Consider the following 24,356-nt stretch of genomic DNA (forward strand, 5'->3'; position numbering starts at 1 on the left):
TGTAAAAACATAGGCTGGTCGCCCCGTTGGGTTTAGTTGGTAATTTAGTGAACCGTCAGAATTGCGGTCCGAGCCGTCCTGTTCCGTCTAATGGCTAGTTGTGGTCTGGTCTGTTCCGACATCCCGTTTTGATTAATTACGCTTAAAGTTAGTATGACAATCATGACAAATTGTAATTATTTAGGTTAGGAATAATTACAAATACCTGACTTGAGGTTTACTATAATTACACCACAAAAAAAAAAAAAAAAAANAAAGTTACATATACATCCTCTTAAATATATGTCAATTTTACGATTCTCTCTCAAATATGAGAGTATAAGAAAAGATTCCAATTTTATTTTTTAAAAAAATATATTTAAGAGAAAATTAAAATAAAAAAATCAAATATAAATATATTTGGGTTTGCTTTGACTTACAGAAATAGATAGACTTCAATATTTTACAGAAATAAATAAAATAGCTTGTTGAGTTTTTAAATCGTCTGTTTGATACAAATTACAGTTTTAATTAATTTAAAAATACATCGTAATTTCAGGGGCAAAAATACACATCGCTGAAAATAACTGGTTTAGTTTTTAAGACAGTAACCACATGAAAACAGTAGACCAACCGGTGACAGCAACAGCTGCAACCAAGTATGTCCAAAGAAACAGGACCGAACACTCTGCTTGTGCTACATCGAATAGTTGTGTCATCGTACCTACATATATCACCACACATGATGATCCATTATTTGGTCGGAAAACAAACTTCAATTCTCGCCTGTAATTTACACGCACGTACCAATACTCATGGCAGGTGGAAGAGTGAACTGAATCAATAGCACAAAGTGGAACAGAGGATCAGAGGGAAGAAACCCGAAATGTGAAGCTGCTTTTACAACTCCAATCCCAACTACAGGAAGTATTATGTATCTCACACAAATCACTGCGATTATAACGGTTGGCTTCAATTTCGCCTTTCGCCATCCTGCATCAAGTTTATCATTTTTGCATGTTGAATTGTTTTAACCTTTTTCCACTAACAAGAAAGCATACCTTTTGTTAGGTTGCCTCCTAGTATGAGGGTGATGCACGGAATGGTTCCATCCCTACAAATTTATCAAAAAAAGAGATGTAACGACTACGCGAATTCGAAGTTTAGATACACAGAAATTTACATATATAACGTACCCGAGTAATTTGATGGAAGTTTGAATGACTCTGAGTGGTGCATTGTCTCCAATAATCAGGTCTCGAAGTATTTTTATTGTCCCGAATGTGAATCCAATCACCTGACCATATGATAGTTTATCATAATCATTCTTAGAAAATCTATTTATACAGACATAATGAACAAATTAATCACTCACAGCCGCAACAACAGGAGGTGACAGAATCTCCTTCCCTAACTCATGGCAAATTCCCACTGTTCGATCCCACAATGTATGATTGTCCATCGATTCAATCTTCCATATCATAATCATAACAAAATATACAAGCAAATACATTTACAAAATCAATCTTTTTCAAATTTAAGTTACTGATAAATAAATAAACAGTACTCCATGCACTTACGATTGAGTAGTTTGCATGATGGGATTCATTTAGAAGATGTGAGTTCTCATCGTTTGGTTCATTCGAGGACTCGAGATCATCTGTTACAAGATGTGTTGTCCTATATTTTTCGCCCGCCCTTCGTATTAAATGGTACGTATATGTCCATATGAAGAAATTGCCCAACTATACGTTCATCAAAACAACATGACATTGTTAGACTCTACGTCGTTATAATGTTCGAAAACGGATATTAAAATTTTTATCATATAAATACTTGGAAAGTTTGTAGATTCGGCTTGTGTATTTTTGTAATTTCTATGTTGTCAAATTTCAATTTTAACGTTCGATAATGTAATTATAATTATATATATGAATTATTTTGTGTAAGGTAGCTCACAGCCATTGAAAAGGAGACATATGATAGTCCAGCTTTGGAGCAAACAGTCTTATCTCCGAATGGATTGCCATCCTCTTCGCATATTGCCGGGATAATTATCAACAAAATGTTTCCCAAGTTTCCTGATTAATTATCATTTGTAGATTAAAATGTAATATTTAATTTCATAAAACAATATAAGTAATAAATTACCTGCGGAACACATTGCAATGACGAGGTTTTGTATATGTGGTTCTGGTTTAATTATTTTCACAGCTATCCATCCAATGCTTCCTCCAATCAAGAAAGTTATCCCGATGTTGACAGGCATGAACCACCTACACATAAATTTTTTTTTATATAAAATAATATTATGTATTAAATGAAAAAAAAAAAATTTCTTTTAAAAAAAGATCTTGATTGATTTTTTTTATATAAAAAAGATCGAGAATAATATTCGTCTAAAACATAAAAATTAATAATTTTTCATAGATGTATATTCGATTCATACATAAAAGGGGCGTTTGGTTTGGGTGATTGGGTGGGTACCTAATCAATCGTTATAAATGATTAGGTTGTAATAGGTGGGATAAAATAATCACTTCTCACCCCCTAGGATTATTTATCACTTAATCCATCTTATTTTTTCAATTTTACCCTTCTCCTATATCCAAACTCACCACCACTTCCCGCCACGACCGCCTACCGACCATAGTCGCCGCCGCCGCCCCCGACCATCGGAGATAGCAGGCGCCGGCATACCGCAGCCAGCGCCGGTTGACCTTTTCCGGCCGGCCGGCCGCTGCCGCTGCTTCTGCCGGTTGACCACTTCCGCCCGGTCGGCCGACCGACAACTTCCGCCGTCGCCGTCGAAGGGGAAGGATAATTTTGTCATTTCATCAAAAAATTCAAAATTATCTCATACTTAAAAATCATACCAAACATAATACTATTTTACATCATATATTACATTTCTATCACAATCATTTTTTTTTATCATTTATATATTAATCATTAGTTTATTTTAAACGCAGCCAAATTTGTGAAAAATAATATTTTGATATAAAAATTAATATTTTTCACATATAAAATTGAGCAACATATCTGTCACATCAAATTAAACGATTTCACGTGAATTTTCGTTAATTTTAATTATGTCAATTATCTACATCGTACGTACGTTACATTATGAGAACATGGTAGCTAGGAAACCACAAAAATGAAGCAAACGTGCTCCATTGATTAAGTTTACACGTACCATGTGATTATGTCTTGGAATCGGACGGTCTGCACTAGGCTTGTGAACACCAGCGATGGAGTGAAGACGAAGAACGCGATCTGCGTCAAACTCAAACGAACATATATATAAATTTAAAATCAAAGAAGAATTAACATTATATATTATTTTTCGAAACCCGCAAAGGAACTACAGCCTACGTACGTACTTTGTTCAAGTATCTCCGTGCATCAGTGGAGAGAAGATTGAGATAATCAGTAGCCATGAAAGCTCCCAATGTGCTTATGAGAAGCACCTGTACTACTGGCATCGATGCCACCTTCAACAGAGACCAAAACCCCATTTCTTGATCTTTATTATAAAACTTGGATTTTATTTATATTTGCTGATGATTCTCCGACCTCCAATATGAATGAACTAGTCTGTATGTATGTATACAAACACTACAAGAATTAAGCTTGATTCCATAAGCAGGTAAAAAGAAGAAGCTGATAAAAAAAAAGGCAACATATAAAACTTCGCTAGTTTTTCGTTCGAACTTGTATAAATTTCATCCCTCAAGATTATATATGAAAACATCTTGCCTCAACTTTCATCCTCGAGATCTAAAATATCTACAATATTTTCTGTACTATTTACTGTATTAAAAATCAACTAGTAATAAATGATAATGGCCCACCTTACATAAATTTGTGGTTATGATTAAATTTTTTTTTGTTTTATCTGTATGCCATTTTTATATATATTCAAAAGAATGACTTTGGTTTTGCTTTGGAATATCACTCTATCATTGCTTAGATATTTTTTTTCTTTTTTTTTAAAAAAAAGCTAATTTTTTTTAATCCAATCGATTAACCTAACAAGCCCAAATTCTTCAATTCCCTCGTAAAAGACTAAATAATTCTAAAAATATTCAAATACTCTCATGCTACAATTAATATATACCAGCCATATCTCATCTTTGCAAGAAATCTAAAATTACAAAGAAGAAAGAAGAAGAATTTTTAAAACAACACAAACGGAGTCATTCACCAACGCACATGTATATATGTGCGGATGTTGGAAATTAAAATCGAGAAAAAAAAACCTGTTAACGGCATCTGGATATAGGATCTACGGTGCATGAAGAGTGTTTTACAGATCAATTTATAGCTTGTATTTCTCTCATATCGGTCTATATTTATGTATATAATCAATAATGTATTTTTTTGCCTTCTAAAGTTGCGTATCGAATCCTATCACGTCTTTGAAATAACAACAAATAGAAAAAGCATTGGAGCGAAAGACTCTGCTAGCTGACTCAGTGCATGGCCAAGTTGTGCATTTGAAATTAGCTGGCAGTATTGCACACGTTGATTTTATGTTAATATATATATAATATATATATATATTAACATAAAATCAACGTGTGCAATACTGCAGTAAGATTTGGCGAGTGAGACACATGCTTACCATGTGTGTATAGAATACCCTTTAACTTACTTTATCTCGCACAACTCAATGGTTACTAATTCTGCCTCCTATGGTCTTCGAAAATTATTGAATTATAAATATCATATTTTGCAAACCATTGAGGGGAGGGTTTTTGACAAGTTCAATTTTCTCACAATATTTTATATGAATCATATGATTGAGTTTTTGTCGGTATAGGCGGGTAAGGAAGCAATTTGACACGTTCTTCACATTACGATTTGAATTTTAAAAATAATTAATATATATAGAATAGATAGAGATTTATACATACACAAGTAGTAGTAGTAAATAATAATTGGGAGAAATCTTTGAAGGGGTGATTGCGTTTACACAAGTAGTAGTAGTACATAATAATTGGGAGAAATCGTTGAAGGGGTGATTGAGGTTACACAAGTAGTAGTAGTAAATAATAATTGGGAGAAATCTTTGAAGGGGTGATTGAGTTGATTAAGTAGGTGATTGGTTGACAAATGATTTTGATTTTGTTTTTACTTACCAACATTTTTTCAAGCTAGCGACGTTTCATACAAGGTTGGGTGAATTTTATTTGGAGAGAATGATTTTATTTGAAGAACGAAATGAAAGATGATTTCATATGACACTCATTTTGGAGGTATTGGAATTCCATCACAATTATTATTGAAATTGCATAACTTGATAATGAATGAAATCCAAGCTATTCTATACATTTTTGCCCTCGTAATTGAGCGTTGCTACTGACAAACTTTTATAGCTAAAACAAACCAATCTGCATGGCAAGAAGATGATCCAGGAATGGGACAATTCAAAACTCCACAAGAAGTTGTCTTCAAATATGCTCGACCATTTCGTCGATCAAATCTTTAGTGATATGATATTCAATCTCTCTACTGATAACATTTATGTCATCATCCATCAAACCGGACCATGGGTTTGACTGCAAATCTCGGGCCAGAAGATTATCAAGAGAATAAAATGACTCGTCAGCTGCAGGGTGCAAATTTTCTTGAATAATTTGCCATAAACAAGACAGAAGCTTCCTTCCACGTGGTGCTTTATGCAAAAATCCAGTAGCTTTTTCGATATACCTCGACATATTCACAGGTTGCTTGAGTATAGTCGGAAGTACTTCATTTAACAAATCAAGAATCATCTTGTGACTTGATTTTTCTCCGTGGTATTTTGTGCAAATTTCGTTATCCTTAGTGGTTTGTCGTTTGTAAGAATCCTCCACCTCTTCAAAGACCTGATAGCTGATAGGCTTACCAAGTGGATCCCATTTAGACAAAGAACGACTGTGTGAACCATCATACAGACCTGCAGCCACAAGCAAATCTCTAACAAAGGCTTCATCATGATCCTCTATGTCTATTTCAACTTCCCTTGGTTGCTGATCACTTATAGTCTCCTCTGGAAAGGAACCTTCGAGTTGATTCAGTCTTCTTCGCAACTCTGTTCGATCAAAAGTAAAAAAGGAGAAATGAAATGGTACGAGAAAATATTTTAGAATATCTGGAGAAACTAATACATGTAGATGGTCACATGTCACAGTATCAATTGTATTATGCGCTGCAGTTGCATTATTTTCTTACTGCTAAGCTAATGCTCTTATAGTCAAAAGGTTAATGAGTTTCAAGAGAAATTGATTAGACATTTATACTGACAATTTCCAATTACAGCCAACAAAAAATTTTAACTGGCAATTATATTTCATATTGAAACTTTTTTAACTCCATGTTGCAACAAAATATTGATTGCCAAAATTAATCAGTAGGCTACATAAGTGAATCAATAGTTCCATTTACCAACCATTCAAGTTTGAGTTTATTTCCTTGAATACTTGAGGCATCTCACTTTCTTCCAGCTGATGTACACCTGAAGATAGTGTTGTACTTAAGTAATCTGTTGGCCTCCAGTACTCTTCATGAATACTGCTGCACACAGATGCCGGGCTTGGTGGCACTTCAGTGAAATTTTCCTTCAATAAACAACAATAAAAAAACGTTTAGAAAATCGATGACTTGATTAAAACAATGAATCTAATATTCGGAAGGGAGACTCGAATAAGATTCTCACTCGTGTCTCGCAGAAATTCGTGGTAAAAGTTGGTCCACTTGTGATGTCTTTTAAGAAGTGGTTATTCTTTTGAGGTGGTTCCGGTATCGACTTAACTCTCCTACGAAACAACCTCCCTCTAAGGGTCAAGCTGTATTTAAAGCTTGAAACCTTTTGCTTGATGTTGAACCTTTCCTTCTTCTGTTTTTTGGTAGGTAACGAGGCTTTCTCAAAAACTTCATGCTTCCTCCTTATTTGTGCCCCAGTTAGTATATGGCGATCCTCGAGAAGGAGCTTCCCAAATGAAGTTCCTGATACTGGAGCAGACAAAGATCTAACCAGGTTTCGAGGGGACTGTTGTTTGTGCTGTAGTACATTGTCATCAAGCTCTCGTCTGAAAGACACATTTTGAGTTTCTAGTTCATTAGCAAAATTATAAGGGTAGCTCATTTTATCATCACTCGACACTGATCTTTTTGATCTATCCGGGACAGACGGAGAAATTTCTCGGTGTGCTTCTCCTTTCAAAACATTTGTCAGCCTCTGTGTCAAGAATTTTCTTGTGTCTCTGTTAATGAAATTGGGAGAACCCGTTCCATTAAACTGAATTTCACTTCTGTGTGACCATGTAGACTCTGACCGAGGTAAATTCATGCCAATTTCTTTTGTCACACCTTCTCTGACTTGTTGAGCTATACGCTGAGCTATTTGTTTTGGTTCAGAAGGCTTTCCCCAATAAGGAGCCTCGATTTCTCCTCCTCTAGCAGTTGTTCTCTTTTTAGAACTTTTACCTTGAAGTTCATTCTTCAGTCTTTCTTTCACCTCTTCAAGGAAATCTTCTATGCTACCTCTCTCTTCTGAAGAACTAGGCGTATTGTTCCATGAATCTTCAAAAAGACCCAATCTTCCATGACCGGGCTGTAAAATTACAATCTTGGTGGGAGCTGAAATCAAATCAAGTGAGAGATCAGAATTCATCATTTGAGATGTGCAAATTTCAGTTTGAGACATCCTATTTGAATATAGAGATTCCTTCTCTTCGGCTGGACAATATTTGCTTTTCATTTTGCAGTTCTGCAAAGTAAGTGTTTCTTGTGGCCCTGCAAGAACCGCAAGAACCTTAGGTTCCCTCAGTCTATCACTAGTCTCACTTCTTTTAGAATTAGCATAACAATAAGTCTTTTCTCTGTTGAGGTCTGCTCGTGCAATCAACTGTGTTGCATCGCTGTGGTGTTCTACAACCTTGTAACAGTCCCTAAATCTTGCAGCTTGCCAAGCTTCAAACTCTTTCTTAAACCTCTGCAGTTCTTCTTCTTGAGGATGTTCTCGAGGCTTCGGCTTGTTCAACTTCACACGACTGCCCCATGTTCCAGAATGGCTGTCAATATGATGGTTAAGGGAACCAGATTCCAGCTGCTGAGAGGGAATTGAGGCGGGAAGGACACGAGGAACCGAACCATTTTCTGATCGTTCCTTCCCCAACAACTTGCCTTCTGAAGTTTTATTTTTCACTTCAACCACTTGTAGTGCAGCTTTTGAATCAAAGGGTAGCATATCAACTCCCATTAGACGAGCCACTATGCTAGGTGAATTTTTTTTCATTTTTGATTTTTCAGCAATCTCCTCGCTGATCAACTTTTTCATTGGGGCCTCATAGGGTTGGCAGTTCTTGTCAGATGACTCCTTCGTAACTTTATCAGCATACTGAACACATGCAGAAAACCAAAAGAATGATATTGGCATGAAGAACAGAAACAACCATCATCCAATTGCTTTGTGGAATTTAAGAGATCGTCGGAGACAAGCTTGATAATCTATTGGAACCAGAATAGAACATTCAGGAAAACAAGAGATTCATTGTTTTGTAGCAAAGAAGATGAGTATGACCATTACAGCTACACTGATTGGATACAGGAATCGAATAAAATTTATGCAAATGATAAAAGGAGAAAAATGAAAAAAAAATTATGTGGACAAAACCAGTACAAAGCAATAACTCTTACCAGTATGTTATCTCTTACAGCACATAAGCCATACGATGCCTCCACAGGAAGCTCCAAACTGTTTCGTGGTGCCTCCAAGCCTGAAAAACTCAAAGAAAAATAATTTTTTTCTGACCACTTATCTTTATTGAAAGAGTTTCAAAAAGAAGAAAATGCTCCACCTTTTTCAGTTTTCATAGTTTTAACAGCTTAGCTTTCTATTTTTAAAGTTTCAAGGAATATGGTGCCTAAGAAACATATTAATGCGATCTGTTGATATAATTCAAATTACACAGCCTGCGGTATTTTCTCAAAACATAGTCACTACTACTCATGGATCAAAGAAACATAATCACTTCTAGATGAACTAATTCCGTGAGCAAATGGGAGGCTTCATCCGAAAAGTATTACGAGTGCCTGAGTGATGAAACACTTACCCCCAACATGTCTCTGATGTGAAACAACTTTTTTTGCCATGTAGTCTTCGTAAGTTTCAAGAAAATGGAACAAAATTCCCACGCAAAAATAACTGTTCTCCAAATATGTATGTGACTACATCCTCAAAAAAAAACTACAAGTTTTATTGTGGGAAGGACCATCCACTCCTGCAGAAAAAGGGGAAGCAGTGTTACGAGATCAACACAAAGAGTGGTTTTTCCAAAATCAAATATGTCAATATACACACTAAATGGTCCCAAGATTGTAATTTGCATCACATCATTCCTTAAGCATGATTACTTGCTGCAAATTTCTATGGCAGCAATATTTCTAAGGAACACAGAGGCCAGCAACTGCAAATTGGTCGAATTGAGATGGTGTCGTTGGTTGATTACGGGGTAGTCTATCATACACCTAGAGTGTTTCTACCCTATTCCACTAACATTATATGTGGGTCCTCACATTTTTATGAAAGTTAGACATATATGTACTGATAGTTAAAATTTCACTACACCAAAACATAGAATAATCCGTTGATTATGATGTTCGCAAATAGAACAGAGGATCATAATAAGGATGTAAATCAATTAAAATTGTGACTATTTGAAGCTAATTCAACTTTTGACACGTCTGAAAAAGGACATTCTTCTGGAAGAGAGATTTTTCTCTGCGTAGATGCAACAGTGTAGTAAAGGAAACTTTCACAACAACAAAAAAGAATCTCTCTAAAAAAAACAAATAGAGGGTAAATGCAAGATCACGTACGGGGAAGACAATGGTATAAAATTATGCTCCCAGAAATATTTTTCGATCACCTCGCATTTCATTAATGATGGCCATAAATTTAATCTAAACTGAAAAATCGTCCGATCCAACTAAAATTCAAGAACCCAAGATCCCGTCTAACACGACTAATGAAACCATAAACATATCATTAACAACCCAGTACTGCTTAAGAATCCAAACGCATTCATCAAGAGAATGGAAACATAAGAAGTACATCCCAAATTCGGCAAAAAAAAAAATAAAAAAGCCATATCATCCATACCTATTGAACATTAATGATTCTGGGCTCGGCATTAACAGCTCAAAAAACGTGAACTTTGCGTGAAAAAAAAAAAAAAAACAAATCTTTACCGCCAGAACTTAAAAACGAAATGGGATGGAGAATGGGTATTCAAAGCAACAACAGAAGAAATGGTAGCTAGCTCCTGAGGGGATAATGATATGGTAAAATTAATATATAATTGCTCTTAACAAAAAGAAGTATAATGTGATGACAACCATTGCCGTAAGCCACGCAATCAAGAACCCAAAAGCCACCTCTTTATCTCTCTCTCTCTGCTGTTTTTTTTATATTTAATGTAATTAAATTAATTATGAACATTAATTAATTGCTTTATTATAAGGAAAAAAAATAGTTGGTAAAGAATCGAGTTCACCATGTAACGTGGAAGGTGCACTGGACTTGCTTCTTCACATTCTTTTTCCTCTTCTTCCTCTTCTTCCTCTTTATTTTTTGTATGTATGCATATGTTATTGTGTGAAAAGTATTTCGGAAGAATTTATAAAATATTTCGAGTTTCGAACTCAGATGACAAATTTATTGTTTTATGACGATTTAGTACAAGAATAAAAGCATTATTATACAATAGTGTAACAACGCACGCAATAATATTTTTTTATAATTCATTTAGTTTAAATTTAAAAGAAGATCAAAATATTAAGAAATAGTGAGGGACTATAATGCAGATCGAACTAGAAATTGAACATACAACTTAATGTATAAAAAGCAAAGACTTTATCCGCTGAACTACATATGACTTTGATTAAAATCTTAATACTTTATTAATATATATAATTATTAAAACAAACCATGACACCAAAAGTTAGTTGCTCTAAGTGTCTCAAACTTAATAATATAATATAGATATAATGTAAGTAAAATAACATCGATCAAATATTTTTATTATTTTTTTAAAATCTAGGGTGTTTCTCAATTTTAGAGAAAGATTACATTTTCTATATATAAAACATTGTATCTATAGATATACCAAATCAAATCCCCATGCTCTTGATGGTGATTTTTTTTTTAACTTCTCCATCCTATTTATGAATGTAATAATTATTACAGATGTGGATAGTGGAAAAAGTCCAACTGTTAGTCTCACAAGCTAATATATTTCACAATTTGATATTTACAAAACTGACATTGAAAAAAAAAACCATTGATTGCTTGATTTTAGTACTGTAAATCTGCCAAACAATGTCTAATCTTGTATTGCTAGATAGCAGGAAGTTCGAAGGGTAACATTGAACTTTAATCGTGAATATGTATGATATGTTAATGAGATGTTAAATACTGGACATGATCCTTGTTCATTCCAAGCATGTTGGGTTCACAAAAAAAATCATAGAGTTCACACATAAAAATAAATGAGGGTTGTTGGGTATATTACTAAATAAAATAATATATTTTTAATCGAAATAAAAATAAAGGAGGGTTGTTGGATATATTGCTAAATAAAATAATATATTTTCAATTAAACGATGATCGAGTCAATAACCACCAAGATTCAAGAATATCAGTTATAAAAAAATATATATGTCAGGATGATATATATATAATAATAAGTGTAGTGTTTTGTATCTACATATATGAAAGCGTCAATAAGTTATATTTGGCCAGTTTCTGTACGGTACCCGGTCAAAAAAAAAAAAACACGTGGTCTGTGCTTGTTTGTCCAACAACTTATGAATTTGTGCTGTCAAGATGAGGGCTTTTTTGTGGGGTTATTGCAACCAGTTCTTTCCATCTCTTCTTTCTTTTTCGATTTTATCTGTTTGCTTTCTTTTTCCTTCAGTTTTTGCATTTGTTGTCCGGATCTTTCCAAGTCTCCCTTTGCTTGTGAGCATTTCCCCTTAAAAGTTTCGTTCGTTGCTCGATCTCCTCGCCTCAGAACCAGACGGTTTCTACAGGTGCGTCTTCTCCTTTGTCTCGTTATCTTTGATTCCGCTGTTCTTCATGTGTTTTCTCCCTCTTGTTAGCTATATTATTCGTGTTGGAAAGTTTTTCTCGGTGCCTCAGACTGCGTTATATTGGCGTCATTTTCCTCATGTCTTTGTAGATGTCTCTCGTTTTTCCCTTGTTCTAGGGGTGAGCTCTTGGTTTTTTCTTTGCAGATGTCTCTCGTTTTTCTCTTGTTTGAGGGGAGAGCCCTTGGTTTTTTTCTTGTTGAGAATTTTGTTATTTAATTGAGTTACTAAAGGAAAAACTTTGGCGCACCTTCGTCTACGCTGTTAAATTTTTTTGATCCATCAATTACCTCCTCAAAGAACAGCGCCTTCTGTTCATCTTTGTTGGTATCTTAATCGGCTCCTCTTTTTTCATCCTACAACCCTCTCTTTCCCATGTCTCTACATCTTCTTCCGTGGATCCCCGCAACCACATTTCTTCCCGAAGCAGCGAATCCACGCTTGCTTCCTACGATCCGAGGGAGTTAGGACAGAATTATGGGAATTGGGATAGCGGGAGCAATGGGTATCGTCCCAATGGGGTAGGGAGGGTGCCGGTTGGTATAAAGGGGAAGAGAAAGAGGATTGTGGTAACTGGTGGGGCGGGATTCGTGGGCAGTCATTTGGTGGATAAGTTGATTGCTAGAGGGGATGATGTCATCGTGATGGATAATTTTTTTACTGGGAGGAAGGAGAATATTGTTCATTTGTTTGGTAATCCGAGGTTTGAGTTGATTAGGCATGATGTGGTTGAGCCCATTTTGTTGGAGGTGGATCAGATCTATCATTTGGCGTGCCCTGCATCCTCAGTTCATTACAAGTATAATCCTGTCAAGACTATCATATCCTTGTTCTCTGATGTTATGGATATTTTGAGTGTAACAATATGTTGATGTTTGTGGGTAAGTGCGTGTGCTGGTGAATTTATGGTAATTTATGTTTTTCCTGCGATTTTTCTTACATATATTTAGATCATGATCACAGCAAGATGGAGTATATGTGAGTATGTATTTCTATAAATATTCTTGTATAAATTTGTAAATAAATATGAGTTCTCATACTTGCAACTATAATCATTTTTTAATTTTGGATATCCCCTAATTAAAATACTTAATCGAATGTGTGAGTGCAAATGTATTTACTTTGAGTGCACATGACATTATAGCCTCAAGGGTCCAAGTTATGGTAATATGTTTCAATCTTTAAATTCAAGTGTGTTTTTCCCTATGACATTTTGAGCTGTTTTTATAGGATTTTGAATTGTTGTGATCCTTGACGGGTGCTTACAGGACAAATGTGATGGGTACCCTGAATATGTTGGACCTTGCAAAAAGAATTGGTGCTAGGTTTCTTCTGACAAGTACAAGTGAGGTTTACGGTGATCCTCTTGAGCATCCGCAGAAGGAGACAAATTGGGGACATGTGAATCCCATAGGCGAGTGCCATATTTCTGAGTAAATGCTAATGTGTTTGTTTATTATAATTATAAAGTTTCTTTGTGAAGTGTTATGACATAATAATCTTAAATGATCAGGTGTAAGGAGTTGCTATGACGAAGGAAAACGAACGGCTGAAACCTTAACTATGGATTATCATCGCGTCGATGGTGTTGAGGTATTTAGCTTGGACTGTTCTCTGACTCGTTGAATTATNTGTTATGACATAATAATCTTAAATGATCAGGTGTAAGGAGTTGCTATGACGAAGGAAAACGAACAGCTGAAACCTTAACTATGGATTATCATCGCGTCGATGGTGTTGAGGTATTTAGCTTGGACTGTTCTCTGACTCGTTGAATTATGAGCTTTACATTCCAACCATTTGGTTATCAAAATCGAATATATTTTTGGTATTTAAATTTCCTGTATTTATCATTACTGTGTAAGGTATTGGTGTCAATGAAATAACTTTTGCATGTCAACTTATCCTTATGAATGATCGAGTTATTGCTTTGATTTTAAAAATTGTGTGGTGCAAATATTTATATTTTTTGTATTGTGTCTGCCAGTTTCGAACAACCTCAAAGGAAAAGAAATAACTTACACTTCTTACTTGCACCTGGCTAGCTGAGTAGAGCAATTTTTGGATGTGTCTGAAATTCTTGCTTATCAGATTGGCATGTGAAATGAGTACCATTTTTTTTATCACACTGATGAGTATACAATCTCTAACAATGTGAGAAATTGAAGGCATCCATATAACCGACTGACCTTTATTGCATTTGCGTAGTTAATTGAAAGCTATGAATTTGTCTATATTTGTAGCAAGAGCATTTTCAGCCACCATGAGCATCATTGGAAGGAAACTTGCTAAAAATATGAGGTATGTTTTGTGGTGGAGGGAAATATGGTGTCAGAAGTTAATTCCAAATGTGATTTTTTTGGCTTTCCTTTCTCACAAGGCATAACTATTGTTATGATGCTTTATATTATTCTTTTTGGGAGGAAATTTGTCCTAAGTGTTGGCTGAAATCTGTTTGGATATTCCAAAATTTTCATCTATTTAAGTGTTTTTTCTAATGATATAAACAGTTTTATTATAATATTTAAATGTTAAATTTATTCATCGCATTCTACAGAAACTGTTAATTTAACGTTAATATTTTATTAATTTTAATATCTTGGCTGACCCATTACAATCTACCATCGAAGCATTTCGAAGAAAGCTCTTGAGAAGATGTTTAGTAAATTCAAAGTAGAAAATCAATATTTTTAGCATTATAGGTTAACAATGGTCAAGCATTTGTCTATAATTACAACATCGAAAAAGAAATATCCTCCAAAATCCAAATACCTAAAATTTAGACCTTCTGACTATGATATTATGAACCCAAGTTAAGAGGGAGTCGACCATGAAAATCCAAGGCGCGAGAACTCCGAACTCACTATCTACTGACGATGAACAAAACCTATTGCTCGCGAAAAACACGAAAAGAAAGAACAAATACAAGATGCACCGAGAACCTCAAGGATTACAGCTTCCTTAGGCTAACTCAGTAACCCTATCGCATTCTGAATATAAAATCAGAGAAACAAATGTGCAAAAACACCTCTCAATGCCCATTAAACAGAAGCAAAGAAACAAGTGGACCCATTTCACACAAACACGCTCACCAAAAATAAGAAGGGCAGTTAAAAAAAGGTGAAAGATAGTAAAGATACCTGCTCCAGAATAACAGAGGGGAAGGAAGAACAGATGTTAATGTAAACCCAGAAACAAAGAATGCAACCCCCATTTCCATCTTCCATGTAATCATCTGTTCTAAATTCCACTTTAAGATCTTTCAATAACACATAATTTTTCCCCCCAACCCACCGTCACCCTTCGTCTCCCCCAAACTTATCTTGATCACAACAATAGAATACCCAACAGAAATCAAAAAAGCACAGTATACATTGTTTCCTATATTATTTTACCAAAAAATTACATTTTCTTTAGTTTAGTTTATATCTACTTAATTTTAATGCATTAAAAAAAACATATGCAATTAAACATATACAAATATAAACACATATTTTTTGTCTTTAAAGTAAAAACAAAATGTATCATTTACTGCATAAAAACTTGGGTAAACACCTCAAAAATTTGAGGTACCTACACCTAGTATATAATAACTGGCATATATGTATATGTATATTATATGTAATGGAATGGAATTACTTGTGGAGGCCGGCGAGACTTTTACCCGCCGGCGGATGCTGACCACTCGGAATGTTACTTAATTTTTATATTAATTCAAATTGATGTAATTCCTTCAGTCAAATCAAAAACAGTATTTATACAGCTCATAAAAAGAAAAAATATATAACGGTGTTGTGCGCCATTTGGCTCGATTTTAATCACACATTTGGTTAGGGAAAATGAATGGATGAATGTCAGCATCAACAAATTCCACTGTGCACCCAATCATTCGTCTTTCAGCTTGGATGTTCACCTCAATTTTAGAGCAAACCAACTAGTATCATGTTTATATTTATATATATATAATCTGTGTTTACTAAATAATTAAATCCTCATGTTGAAGTAGTCTGCAACTCACATTAGTAAATTAAATTGTATTTAACAAAGTTCATGTGACAGATTTTTCCGATAAAATTTTAATGCATAGAATCGAACACTTGATAATTGAATATACACTGAGTTGATATATATTATTTTATTTTATGTAAATATGAATAAATAAAAATAGTATTATAGAACATAATTGTTGTTTAATTTTCTCAAAAATAAAAAAATCATGAAAAATACAAAAGAGGTGTTGATGAGAAATTGACCGTGAATTTAGTGTGTTTGGATCAATGGTTTGATGTGATTGGACAAATAGTAAATAATGTTAAATGTCAAGAATCTCATAAGATCGATTATCATGTGGGTTTAGAGTTACCACTTGGAAATATATTTTAATTATATGCTAAAATCCTACCATTTAATTTATAACTGATATTAATATATATTTGGCCAAAAATACCTTATCTTATATTTGATCTACAGCTTATTTAACGTCCACAACTTGGTTTTAATTAATTAATAGAGAACATTTTTTCGGACGAATCTCTCGAATAAGACTTGCATAATGCGATTTACTTGCTAACTTGATTTGCAGATTAGTGCGTTAATATGAAGATTTATCTATTATACATCGAAAGATAGTGACTGCGGATTCTCACGTCATTAAAAGAAAACATACGTGCATTTAGAACAGTGTAAAATCGATTGTAAAAACAGTAAATTAATACCTCATCAGTCATAATTTCCAGACGTGTTTGCAAGTCAATTTCACGAAGAGATTTTATACAGACCATTTTTAAATTTTTTTTTTAAAGAGAGAATCTTTCTTATTTGTTAGATAATTGATTGAAAGTTGACAAATGCATGCATGTATTTAAGTAATTAAATTTTGTAAAATCCTCTACTCCATATATACTTCGTGTTACGCATGTATTTTTTAATATTTCTCAAATTTTAATTTAGTTTATGTATACGGTTTATTAAGCACGAGTCTCTTAATTAGAAGCTTTACCAATGTTCTCACATAATTATCTTATTCAAATTACAAAATCAACGTCCACAATTATGGATTGATTAACTTCATTATTTTCCCATGAGATAAAATAGTTTAGTCCATGTTGATAAGGTTTGACGATCAGCACTTCTCGAAAATTTTAGCGAATAAACCCACTTTAATTTTTTTTAAATAGTCATATCTTATGTATTTCAGACGAAAGTTCACCCATCGTTCAATATAACAATAAAGGGGATAAGGGAAGGGGGTGGGGGGTGGAGGGTGGAGTACGTGGGGTTTGGTGCTTTAGAGTGAAGGAATAAAAAGTAGTACTTGTAAGGGAGATGCATGGAGCTAGTTTCTTTGAGTGGGGCTTTAATTAGGTTGTAAAGGAGGCCTTATCAAATGATGTCGGAAGCGTGTTGCATGTGCATGGTCCTTAAACAATTACTTCACAAAGAATCTACTCATACCGTAAAGTAGGCTGGCCATCACCTTTAGTTGGAATAGGCTTTTCACTTTTCCCTTGTTTGTGCCATTTTGACACATGATTTGTAGTTCCTCTATGGTGAGATCATTAGATGTTTCCTTTCATTTTTGTGACTTATTTATAGCATCCTTAGTGTGGGACCGATGATTATATTCATCATATAATCATCCTTTGTGTTGGACTAATTATTTGTGTTTTCTTCAAGTTGTAGACGCCTCACAATGATTTCAGTGAAATTCTTGATTTCCGGCCCTTCCATATAATGGATTTGAACAGATTTTTGAGTTGATTTGGAGGCCCTTCAATATAATGGGCTCGGAAAACAATTTGGTAAACCAATACTCTCTTTCACACAGGCAACGTCTATGTATTTCACACTTAACGGTGACTTCGAAGAGACAATTCATGCAAAATCAAAATCTACAAGGTATCAAATGCTCCATAATCAACAGATGGCTACGATTAGAATAATGAAAGATATCATTTAGCATAAAAGAAATTAGTAGAACCAAGAAGAAGCAAGGCCTGTGGCTTTGTAGTCTAATTCTTACCAAGTGAAAGCTTCACATCTCACCTTCTGAATCAAACTAAGTTTCATGCTCAATACTGTCGCAAATGTCTGGTACGAAATTCCAAGGACGTCACTCAAAATTGCCAACATTTTTGAAAAGTATGTTGTGTACAACAAATGTTTCACCAAAGCAAAGACGTCTCTATTCTCAAAATCCGTAGCACAAGTTTTGGGAAGAATCTAGTGATTTTGCAGCAAGTCCAATAAGGTGGAGTATATTTGTTCTTTTGTGATATCCCTGTTACTAGTGTTTAGCATATGAATGGTAGCCCCTGGATGATTTTTCAACCTGGCAACTGTGACAGATAACAGGCAAACTTGAATTATAAACGTAAAAAATATGAAGCTGTTATACATTCTTTTGCATCCTAGAAACCAACAATCACTTTAGTGTCTGATTCAAATAGGTACATACATTTTACGAGCTACAGTTCATGAATATGAATATGATGATATGCATAAATAAGGTGAGGATAAAGAATATGTACGTTTTTGAAACTCCCATATTTTTCAACTCTTCAACAAAGATAGACCAGCCTGTTTCAAATTTTATGGAAAATGTAGTTATGTTGCTTTTTTAACCTTCTAAGTTGATCATGAAGTCCAACGGGAAAATGAGATTACAAGGACGTGATCATGTCATTGATGACAATGTAACAAGTAATACGATAACAAATCTATTCGACCTTCTTTTGATTTTTTCAAGACATTCACCCGACGAAATGTCTTGATAAATATTTAGTCAGCAGATCTTTCAACATGGGATGCTACAGAACAAAATAGTTTTAATTGGATTAAATGGATTATGTCACTTATTAAATTCATGAAAAGCAAGAAAATACAGCATTGACATTTGTAGGCATCATTTACCACCAGGAATATCTCTGCCAGACTTCGGAATCGGGACAGTTGCCAGAAGTGGGATATTGGATTCCAGAACCCGTAACACAGCAGGAAAGAAAGATGAACTAAACAGCTCCATTTTACCAACTTCATCAATAACGAACAGATCAGTGTCTTCCTTGACCTAGTTGGAGGGAATATTTATATTCAGCTAAAACTTCTAGATTTACCATTTTTCCACAAAAAAAAAAAAAAAAGGTCTGGCCACCATTATCCAAGAACCATCAAACTGCAAGTAAGCTGGAAAATTAACTTAACTTTTTCACCTATACTAACTGTAATTTGTGCCAAACAATGTTGAATCCATTTACCTGTAGCTCAGGCAGTGCTAATGATTCAAAGGATGAGACGTCAACTTTGTACTTTCCCACACTGGGCCATCTTTGAGATTCGAGACTGCCAAGGACAAAGATAATACACTCTCAGATTCTAAAACAGCAACTAGATCAGTGGCAGAGCAAACAACATTAATTACAAAAAATATGACTACTTTATGTAAACTGGAACGGCGGACCATGGAAGCAGTACGTTTTTCAAATAACTAAAATGCCACCATACAATAACTACAGTTGATGCTTGGGGAGCTTTCCATAATGGTTTAACTCATAGCCGATGCAAGAAAAATTCTCATGAGCATACATGAGATCCGTCCCGAGTAGGATATCATTCATCTTTCGTTGTTCTATTCTTCGAAGAAGGAACATCTTTTAGATGATTTTTTAAATAAAAAATATTTAAGCCCTCTTTTATATCCTACCTGACTGCTAAATTTTGTAAGCACTTAAAATTTAGCTATACATATCCTTGAAAATGCATGAATATCAGATAACAGTAAGTCACATTTCCGAAACAGACTGATTGTCAAACATAAAAAGATATTGTCCACAGTGAAATAAGGGAAAGGGGAAAATATCGCATTTTGTAGGTACCTAGTAGTTTTGGTGGAAGCAAGAGGACCTTGACGACCATCAAGAGTTACCACTTCAAAGCCTACCCTTTCTGAACCTTCTCTTATCTCCCCTATGTAATTCAAGTATCTCCAATCACATTCAACCCTTTCACCAGCATAACAATAAAATAATAATCTCCCACCCCCATCCAAAACTAAATGTTATGCCAGTACTACAAAGTCAAAACCTAAGACAAATAGTTATCCTACACTAACATCTCAACAAGATTATACCTTTTTTTTAAGCAGAACATTCAATTTTAGAACATGAATCATTCCACACACAATGAAATAAGACATTGAAGCATACGAGTATAGAATCCTTGAATCTTTAAGGCGGGATTAGAACGTTTCAGGGCTTCTAGCACTCGGATTATCAGAGTTGTTTTGCCTACTCCCTGTCCCCCCCAAAAAAAAAACATATCAATCAATCGAAACTGGAAAAAGAAAAAGTCCAATCTTTGAGTAATGAATATAAGCAAAGGTGCATACAGACCGGAGAGCCAGTGACGAGAAAGCATTTGGAGGGAGCTGCAGCCGCCATTTGCTTCTCTCCCAATTCAGACCGGCGTCGAGAGAAGAAAACCATTTACTTGTTTGGCCTATAATCCTCATTATAATTAAATTTACCATTTTTATCAAACTTAATTTTACCTTTTCCATTTATAGAAATAATAAAAAAAACAAAAACAAAAACAAAACAAAACAAATTTCTCCTAAAAATAAATTTTAAAAAAAAACTATTTTTATGTCGTCTCTAGGTAACCCAGCAATATATTCAATTTATATAGACTATATTTGTTTCTTTTAAACTAAGTTAATACCCCTCCATGCCCAAAAAAAGGTATGCTTGCTTCGAGCTCCTTCTTATATCTATTTTATAGATCATTTCTTCACATTTTAAGGTCCATATGGTTAACGAATTTAATCAATCCGAATTAGGTACGGTTCAATTCGAAACGAATATAATTGATTTCTGACTGAATTGAATTCAACATCAATAGTGAATTAGATTGGTTTACTTAAAAAAATTGAAACTATTTTAATTTGGTCTGTTTGAATTCAGTATCAGAACTTATTCATGATCGATTTCGTACAACTATATTAAATAGCATGTAGTATACATATAAATATATATTTGATAATTATTAAATAAATTGAGAATTTACATTATATTATATCTAGTACCTTTATATACTTAATGGTTTTTTTAAAAAAACTATTACAATTTTATCTCCCTCTGGTCCAAAAATTATTTCAATATAATTTAATTCGATTTCAATTTTGGATTGTATTATACTCTCAATCTGATAAATCTGCAACGAGTCAAATCCAATATCGTATATAATTGGTTTGGTTTCTATCACATAGCAATACATAACCAGTTTAATTCGGTTCAAAAAAACCAATCCGATCTAGTATGCTAACATGTCTATTTTAAAGTTATGTTCTTATTTGCCTATGCAAGCTCTATTAGCTTTGCATTCTCTTTAGTAATTGCATACTTGAGCGTAAGAATGTTTACGCTGAACATTCCTTAGTATCTTTAATATTTTGTTTGTGAAACAAATAATGATTCGTTATATTTTTTCTTCGAATTTTAAGGAGAATATCAGGACTCTACCATCCGCGTTCGCCTGAATCTTCTCAACTAAGGTGAGGTTTTTATTTGGCTATATAAATCTTATAACACAAAAACTCCTATGAAACCTCTCACATAAAAATCTAACTTAACATTTGAAAAATATTATTTTTTTATGTCAAAAGTATTATTTTTCACTATAAATATGAATTGAGTCAATCCGTCTCACGAATATCGTCTTGACAAGAGGTTTTATTAATGATTTATATTTTAGAAAATATTTCGGAAAACAACTGAATGTTTGTTTGGAAAAGAACAAAGGGGATGTAGTTTGGGAATAATTAAAAAAGCAGTCGCTTTATTTATTTATTTATTTTTTTTGGAAGGAAGCAGTTGCTTGGATCAATCGCGAAACGTCATTTCTGCTTGGAATGAATTGGGACTTGAGTAGACCATACTCATTCACGTTTCATCTTCAAATTAAATGCCAACATTACATTAATAAGATGTGGAATTTGTTGATAGTTAAAGGAATGTAAAAACACGCTTTTGACAAATACGTTTTTGTTTCTTTAAGTATAGTATAAATATGCGTACACTCGTATTCATTAGTTCAGTTTTTCTGATTTTTCCCGCAATAAGACTTCTTTCTTCTGGAAGTTCGGTTACTGAGATTTCTTCCTTCCGAAAGATTTCAGCATGCTTTAACATCGTATCAGAGCGAGCGATCTGTCTTCAATTTTGAAGTTGTTGCTTCGCATCAGTGCAGGTGTGAGGATCTGTACGTGAGCAACTTCAATTTTTTGCTGGAAGCTTCCATCGAAGTTTGTTGGAATGGCGGTCAATATTGGATTCAATGATCCACTCTACATTCATCCATCTGATATTCTCGGTATGTGTCTCGTTATTGATCACTTGTCTGGAATCGACAATTATGGAGTGTGGAGTCAGCATTGCGTGCGAAAAATAAAACTGGATTTATTGATGGAACATGTAAGAGATCTCTCCTTGATCAACCAACTTTTCATCAATGACATAAAACATATAAATAAATGGTCATCAAATTTGTCGTTTATTAATAACCACGTATTTCAAGCCAATGCATTTATTGTCCTGACGTAATGTCCAATATTTTTTCGAGAGAGAATATTTTATAGGATTTGTTCATTGCGAATTACTTGACTATCATAATTTACATTTTATTTCATTCATCTAAGAATTTACCATGCATATATCAGTTACATGTCAATGTATTTACATATTCTTATGATTCTTTTTAAATTTTTTTTTTGCTTTTATATTTATATATTTGTCCAAAGAAAGAACAAATACAGTACGGACAATAATTTCCCAATCAAACAATTTCAGTACACCCTCTTTCTTTTACCTCATAATTCATGTATTTGTTTTATTAAATTAAATCTCCAAACATATACATCTAAATTATTTGAATGCGACTTTAGTGCATGTCTGAACCAAAGAATGTTCATCACAATAATGTGATCCAAGTTACTTACCACCCTTATTCTTATCGACAAAAGCTTAAAAGCTACTTATATTTTATACGTCAAACTTTTTATTTTAAATAAATTATGAATCCGAAATGCTAAATATTTTGACTCGAGTTAGGCACTAAATTTTTGGTCGATCGCTTTATTTTAAATCAAATATCCAGCTTTAAAAAATAAAATCGTTACTTGAACTCGTGAATTCCGTTAATTTTAATATTTGAAAAAAAAAAAGAGTTAAAAGCTTGTAAACCTATGAGATCATTTGAAGTTTCTGAATTTTTTTAAAGAAAAAATGGTTTCAATATGTTTGAACTTAGTTTGAATTCGATAATTTTGAATTCGAGTTTGATCAAAAGTTCATGGGTGCTTGATTTCTTTTACATTGACAATCAACAACCATATGTGCATACATTGAAAATGGTAATTTGAGTTTTAAGAACTCTTGTCATTCTGTTCACAATGACATCTTTTTTCATATAACATTGTTCATTATTAACTAACGATCGTGACACATACAATGTGCCTTATCTTAAAAATAGAAGGGAATTGTTTTTTTAAAAAAAACTAAAATTAAATTTATTAATTTTTGAAGTTGAAATGATGGAATTAAAATTTGAAATTGAAATGATAAGAAATAATAGATATAAAAGTTTTGATATATTCTATATTTACCGTGCACATTTATGTTAGCATCGATAAGGTGTCACTCATTTATTGGATGTGATCGAACATATAAAAATTGTACATCTAATAGATGAGTGACACATTACACATTATCGGTGCTCACATATGTGTGTATAATTTGTGTACAGCATATCAAAACTCATAGATATAATGAAAATAAATATAGCAGAATAATGTTTAGCTTAATAAGATTAATAATAATTTAAGGAAAACCATAAAAAATTATATATACTAGTGCACCGACATACGCATTGTGTGCTTGTATAATAATTTTTATAATTCATTTGATTTATATTTAAATGAATATCAAAATATAATTATAAGAAATAGTGAGGGGAAATAATGAGAGACTACACTATAATTTTGATATATAAATTAAAAAATAAAAGAATAAAAAATTGATCCCAATAAAAATTAAACATATAACCTAAACCCAAAGAAACAATAATTCTATCCGCTGAACTACATATAACTTACATTAAAATTTTAACATTTTTTTAATATATATAATATAATTATAAAAATATATCATGACACCAAAGTTAGTTACTTTAATAAATTAGTATAT

At 33.5% G+C, this 24,356-nt stretch overlaps 4 protein-coding genes across 11 annotated transcripts; 1 reads left to right on the forward strand and 3 right to left on the reverse strand.

Moving 5' to 3' along the window:
* Nucleotides 1–464: 464 nt before the first annotated feature.
* Nucleotides 465–3,632, reverse strand: LOC140964623 (protein PIN-LIKES 7-like). Its single transcript, XM_073424484.1, has 10 exons — nt 3,363–3,632; nt 3,176–3,255; nt 2,131–2,255; nt 1,939–2,060; nt 1,560–1,724; nt 1,355–1,450; nt 1,176–1,276; nt 1,041–1,093; nt 787–972; nt 465–703 (listed from the first exon to the last, which is right to left on the reverse strand). The coding sequence occupies exons 1-10, from the start codon at nt 3,495–3,497 to the stop codon at nt 579–581; spliced, it is 1,188 nt and encodes a 395-aa protein (XP_073280585.1). The 5' UTR covers nt 3,498–3,632; the 3' UTR covers nt 465–578.
* Nucleotides 3,633–5,404: 1,772 nt separating this feature from the next.
* LOC140964971 (uncharacterized) lies at nt 5,405–10,522 on the reverse strand. 6 transcript variants are annotated; one of them, XM_073424987.1, is made up of 7 exons: nt 10,219–10,522; nt 9,327–9,434; nt 9,081–9,245; nt 8,665–8,744; nt 6,683–8,365; nt 6,416–6,584; nt 5,405–6,058 (listed from the first exon to the last, which is right to left on the reverse strand). In XM_073424987.1, the coding sequence occupies exons 3-7, from the start codon at nt 9,118–9,120 to the stop codon at nt 5,436–5,438; spliced, it is 2,595 nt and encodes an 864-aa protein (XP_073281088.1). In that variant the 5' UTR covers nt 9,121–9,245; nt 9,327–9,434; nt 10,219–10,522; the 3' UTR covers nt 5,405–5,435. The 6 variants fall into 6 exon arrangements, with proteins under 6 accessions (XP_073281088.1, XP_073281086.1, XP_073281085.1 ...); XM_073424985.1 differs by having other exon boundaries at nt 9,081–9,248; nt 9,329–9,434; nt 10,130–10,522; XM_073424984.1 differs by having other exon boundaries at nt 10,130–10,522.
* A 1,876-nt stretch (nt 10,523–12,398) lies between these two features.
* LOC140964590 (UDP-glucuronic acid decarboxylase 1-like) lies at nt 12,399–14,384 on the forward strand (the record flags this gene model as incomplete). Its single annotated transcript, XM_073424455.1, has 5 exons — nt 12,399–12,946; nt 13,386–13,531; nt 13,631–13,726; nt 13,780–13,859; nt 14,361–14,384. Coding segments are annotated over 5 exons (894 nt in total), but the record flags the coding sequence as incomplete, so codon positions are not given.
* A 3,642-nt stretch (nt 14,385–18,026) lies between these two features.
* LOC140964039 (uncharacterized) lies at nt 18,027–20,684 on the reverse strand. 3 transcript variants are annotated; one of them, XM_073423527.1, is made up of 6 exons: nt 20,508–20,684; nt 20,322–20,409; nt 19,992–20,082; nt 19,374–19,458; nt 19,030–19,186; nt 18,027–18,455 (listed from the first exon to the last, which is right to left on the reverse strand). In XM_073423527.1, exons 1-6 carry the CDS (start codon nt 20,598–20,600, stop codon nt 18,340–18,342), a joined length of 630 nt encoding a protein of 209 aa, XP_073279628.1. In that variant the 5' UTR covers nt 20,601–20,684; the 3' UTR covers nt 18,027–18,339. The 3 variants fall into 3 exon arrangements, with proteins under 3 accessions (XP_073279628.1, XP_073279630.1, XP_073279629.1); XM_073423529.1 differs by lacking the exon at nt 20,322–20,409 and having other exon boundaries at nt 20,508–20,631; XM_073423528.1 differs by lacking the exons at nt 19,992–20,082; nt 20,322–20,409 and having other exon boundaries at nt 20,508–20,631.
* Nucleotides 20,685–24,356: the final 3,672 nt, after the last annotated feature.

The sequence above is a fragment of the Primulina huaijiensis genome, chromosome 18, assembly GCF_012295235.1.
Source record: "Primulina huaijiensis isolate GDHJ02 chromosome 18, ASM1229523v2, whole genome shotgun sequence".
In the NCBI taxonomy this organism is placed as follows: domain Eukaryota; kingdom Viridiplantae; phylum Streptophyta; class Magnoliopsida; order Lamiales; family Gesneriaceae; genus Primulina; species Primulina huaijiensis.